Raw genomic sequence first — 5,314 nt, 5'->3', positions numbered from 1 at the left:
GGAACCACCAAACAGTAACTAAGTTACTATCTCACAATAGTTGAAATTATGATTCCCCAAAATCCGAAAGAAGTGAACATGAGTTAGAGGCAATAATGCTTCTAATACCCATTCACAAAAGAAAATAGCCATCATGTCATTTTCATATTGTTTCATGAAACCTACAGCTTGCTTTTGCAGGTACTCCAAATTGTTTCTCAAACCTTGCTCACATTCATGAAGGAAGAGGCCAGAGTCCTGCTTTTCACATCTGCCACCAACACCCGTCTAAACTGGAGCTCAGAAGCTACAGGAATTATGGAATCCTACTGCAAATTAAAATAAAATACAAGGTTTGCTGTCTCTTCATTTCCGTCTGGTAAGCCTAGATGCAACCCTGAGGTATCTGGTTTTCCAGATAAATTGGATAAATCCAATTTATTGCAGGAGAGATGCAAGGCAAAACATTGTCCTTTGATTGTATCTGTTCAATCCTGATCACATTTGTGTTTTGAGTGTGTAAAAACAAAACACTAAGAAGCAATGTTGTCAGTGAACGCTTACATAAACTCACAAGTCAAAAACTCAGACTTCTTGGGATTGTGAAGTGGAACCTGAGCTACGTTAGAAGTGAAGTATATTTGAAATTTGCTGAGATCTTTTGCCACCTTCCTTTGTGCCATAAATTACAGAAGAGTAGCTTTGGTTGGATACAACACTAGTCTAACTAGCATTTACCAGAAACAGAAAATGATGAAAGAAACAGGGGGGTGCATATATATCTTTAATTTGAAAGAATTTATATTAATCTTCCTGCACTGATTTAATCCATCTTTGTTCTAGCCTTCAAAAAGGGAAATAAAAAGAGAATATTACTTTATAGCAACTGCATTTTTCAATAACTCATCAAAAAGGATACTAAATCTCTAATTTAGATTAATTATAGAAGCAGTATTTTAATAGTTATGGAAAAAAGGATTTTTCATCTTACTAAATGTATTAAATAAGACGACACAGGATTTTAACTTCTGACTACATGCTGTTCATGAATCAGTGCTAAAATAATTAGTAATGGAGTATTTCCCCTCAGACTTCACAAAAAAAAGCCACACCACCACCAAAACTTTAACTACTCAGCATGAAGGGATACTTCCTGTAACACAACATGAAGAAAAATCATGGACATAAGGTAATTTAATATACAACTTAACAACAATAGCAAATTTGATAATAGCCAGACCTCTCAAGGATGAGCACTAAAAAAAAAAATTAAAGAAAAAAAAAAAAGACACATTGATATTACTGTCAAGTCCTAGAAAAGGAGGTCCGCTAGGCAGATTTGAAACTCAAGAATAAGCAACAGATCCACCTTCATCTATCAGCTAGTAAGGTAGTCATAATGTAACAACTTGCTACTAGAAGTTCATACAGGCACTTCACTGTCAGGCAAGCATACTAAAAAAGGTTCCAAGGCCCATCCTGCTCCAGGTCAATAAATGCATAATGGTACTTTCAAAATGTCAACATCACAGTCTTATGTAAGTCTCTCAACTCTCCTGCGTATCAATAGATACTGCACATGGGTCCTACAAAGTCAGTCAAAGCAACACTTTTTTTTCCCCCACCTCCCCCAAAGACCAGGGGACTTGAAGAAAGTAGTAGTTCTTTTTAGCCATTTTTCCCTACCTTACTTAAAACATGAGATGACCTTATGCATTACAACATCTATATCCAAGTCCCTCTACAAACCAGAAATAGAGGCAAAAAACTATAAAGACTAAAAATACAACTGTGTGTGCATTTTTAAAAAATGATTCTGATTTGAATCAGGATTGCAGGAAAGGAGTTTGGTATAGACCAGGCAGAATTTTAATGTTTTGGGTGTTTGGTTTTTTTTGTAACATCACTTAGGAAAATTTATTAACAAATCTGTTATATTAGCTATACTGAGACAAGAAGCCTATCCAAACTTAAAGATACAGACTTAATATGTCAAGCAGTGTCAAACTGCCCAAAAAACCATTAAAATACATCTTTATAAAAGCTACAGATATACCTCTCACCTTTGCAGATGCTAATAATTTGATTCATGTGATAAACATACTCTGTAATTTTTGAATACATTTCATTCTTAGTTATTTGAATTTTAGAACTCTGAGCTAGCTTTTCAGGACTTAAAGTTTTCCCATATTTTTCAGAGAAGAAAAAAAATCACTCACCTGCAATCTCCCAATTTCTTCACCAAATTTCTTCTGCTGTTTCGCCAGGATAGATTGATGATATTCTGCATTGGCCTGCATAATGCAGTGCTTTGCAGCCAGAACAGGAAACACCTCCTGGAAATAAAAATACTGACCAGGGGAAAGTCCAACCACATTAACCACCACAGACAACATGGGATGCAGGAAGAAAAAGGAAGAAGAAAAGGAAATTAGAATCACCCAATTAATGGTTAAAACATTAGAGGTAAATGTCAGAGACCACATGACTTTGCATGGATTGAACCCAGTCTTTCTTTTTTGAATCTGGTGTTGCAAAATTCTTAGTGTCCATTATTTGAGATGAACTACAATTTAAATTCAAGCCATGAAGCCACTACATTTACTTCAAAGATTAGAAATGCATGCATATATTAGAAAGGATAGTTGCAAGAACACACTCAAATGCCCCCAAGACAAAGTCAAGACAAAATATTCTTAAAAGACAGGGAAGGAAGAAGACAGGCCCCCCCCCCCCCTTTTTTTTTTTACTTTAACAAAGTAATTACACTTAACACAGCAGCAGGCCTATCACGAAAATAACTCTCAAATGATGAAAGCAAAGAACAAATAAAAAGGACCAATAACTATTGACATGGAAAGCAATTTAAAAGATGTAAAAGTCATTTTTAGACTTTTATATAAATGCACTTATCTTTGCAGGAGTACCAAGACATGAAGAAAACATTATGCTGCAGCCCACAGTATAGGCATGGTCTTTGATCAAGGATTTGGCCTTACTATTTCTTAAATCAAGTAGCACTGGAAAACCAGAGTGGTGATTTAAAGACCTCAGTTTATAAAGACCTGCTTCTTCACATTTGTGCAAACTTGCTGCCCCACAGAGATTAAAAAATTTAAAAAGACAGTAAATTTGGAAGAAAAAACTGTCTGAGAGGCCTTGCAACTGGAGTCTGACACATCAATGCAATCTCTATTTCACACTCCTAAACATGTAACTGTTCTCAGAGCTGGTGTTAACTCATGGAACCAGCAAACCTTATTATATTCTTGACATATTCTTGATATATTCTTATTATATTATTGACAGATGACTGTGCAACTGGAACAGGGAGCAGATCTATGCTTTAGAAAGGTCCACAGCAACAAGAGACAAAGCAATGGCTTTATTCTATCTCATTGCCTCTCAGAAATCCATCATAAACATAATAGCTAAGTGAGAAATGGGCCCAATGTGTAAAAAGCCACAGAATGCGTGAGAGGAAATATGTGCCTACCTACATAGCCAAGCAAGGTATCAATTTAACTTTAAAAATTTTTTTTTTCTTCCAAAAATACATATATAAGCCACTGACTGGCCTACAAAGGCATTTGTGTAATTAATTGCTTAAAGTTAAAAATGCTTACTTTAGTGCAGTAGCCCTTACCCATACAATTGCTATCATCATCAAGATTATATTCTGTATTAGAAACCAGAGGAGGGAAAAAACATGACCTGATTTCTCCCCCCACCCAAGGGAATAAAAGTACCTTTACAGCAAATACTTTGGCAATTATTTGACTAAGACTGCGTATCAAATTAGAGGATTAAACATCAACCACTTCCATATATCACTCGTAAAAACATTTTTAGCACATTTTCTAGAGTATTTTTAGTAAATCTAGTGTATTTCACATTTTATTTGTCATAAGAAAGACCACTGCAGGCTTTAATAGTATTTTAGAGTTTTGAAGCTACTAATGAATGAAAAATAAATGCAAATTAGCAACAAGGGATGCTTCCCAAGGACATTCGCAAAAGTAGCACTACGGAAGACAATCTCCTACTTAGCTAGATATAAATTTCAAGAGTCCAACAACATCAACAGTAAGTCTTATCCAACTTTTACATTTATAACACTGCACAAAAGATTTTCTACTATTTTATGATTTGAACAGAATTGATATACTTAATACATTCAAAACCTGCTTATTTTTTAAGTACCTGAAACACAGTTTACATTCAGAGAGAATGAAAAAAGATCCTTCTCCATCTTCCAAAACCAACAGCATTCAAATAAACAGCCAAGACTAAACTGAGATAATTTACAAGTATCAAGATTGTTGTGGGGTGGAGGAAGAAGAGAAGGCAGGCACAAGGACAGAGGACATACACTGACTTCCAGTCATGTTCTTCATTAACAGGTAAGTAAGTGAACAGTACCACTGTATTCATGCTGTCAATACGAGAGCAAATTTCACATGAAAACATTGAGACTAGAAGCCCATTAAGCCCCATTAGAAAGTGTTAGTTTGAGAAACAGATTTAGTAAGGCATTAAGTACGAAGAAGGCATCACTAAATGCTACCATGAACATTTCAAGTACACTTAAATGATATGCCTTGCAAGTAAACACACTTCATGTAGTAGTGGTTTTTTTTTTAAATAAGTAAAATCTTATCTTTTGCCTCCTAGATTCTTCACTGTTTTTCCAAATTACAGGTTCATTTCCCTTAGATGTAGCAATATGTCAGCTATTCTTGATACATTTTAAGTTTATTTTATCCAGTACATTGTAAACAATAAGAGTTATTCACAGTAAGAGCAGATCCCAGATTATTTCCATGAGAGTTACTAACCTTGGGCAAAGTATCTTTATATTGACACTGTTTGTAAGCATCACCATAGTAATCTGCAGCTTGGTTAGCTAGTTTAGCTATGATACCATCTTTCATTTTATCTGGGAGGAAGGGGAGAAAAACAACAAAAAACAAATATGATTATCATCAGTTTTTAAAAGTGAACAGGTACATTACTTCATCTTCAAACAGCAACAACTGCATTTAAGAGTATAGCTTTACATTACAGCACAAAGGTGGGATCCCACTCTTCTCTCAACATCCAGCAGCAGCTTCCAGATTTTCTACTTTAATCACGATGCTAAAGGTTCAGTCTGTTGTACAAGAAATCTTTTGGCAGCTGCTGGCATTTATGCAGGATTAAGAGTGATGCTTTACCTCAGACCAATGGCAAGCTGCCAACAAAAGCTGCAGTCCTTACTCAACTCTGGCAGCTTGTTCTCAGCCCTTCCCAAGCATTTATGCAGCCACAATCAAAGCATTTAGCTGAAATTTAG

General features: G+C 35.4%; 1 protein-coding gene across 1 annotated transcript in view; it reads right to left on the bottom strand.

Annotated features, from left to right (window-relative positions):
• Nucleotides 1-2,198: 2,198 nt before the first annotated feature.
• Nucleotides 2,199-5,314, bottom strand: part of LOC104619962 (programmed cell death 6-interacting protein-like) — a gene marked incomplete at both ends in the record, with an annotated part of 11,720 nt that continues 8,604 nt past the window's right edge. Inside the window, 2 exons of the mRNA XM_010286022.1 lie at nt 2,199-2,315; nt 4,818-4,918. Coding sequence (XP_010284324.1) covers nt 2,199-2,315; nt 4,818-4,918 — 218 coding nt within the window. The remainder of the gene's footprint in view (nt 2,316-4,817; nt 4,919-5,314) is intronic.

This window comes from Phaethon lepturus, unplaced genomic scaffold (assembly GCF_000687285.1).
Source record: "Phaethon lepturus isolate BGI_N335 unplaced genomic scaffold, ASM68728v1 scaffold27874, whole genome shotgun sequence".
NCBI classification, from domain to species: Eukaryota; Metazoa; Chordata; class Aves; order Phaethontiformes; family Phaethontidae; genus Phaethon; species Phaethon lepturus.
Note: the sequence above shows the minus strand (reverse complement) of the source record. Positions and strands in the feature narration are given on the sequence as shown.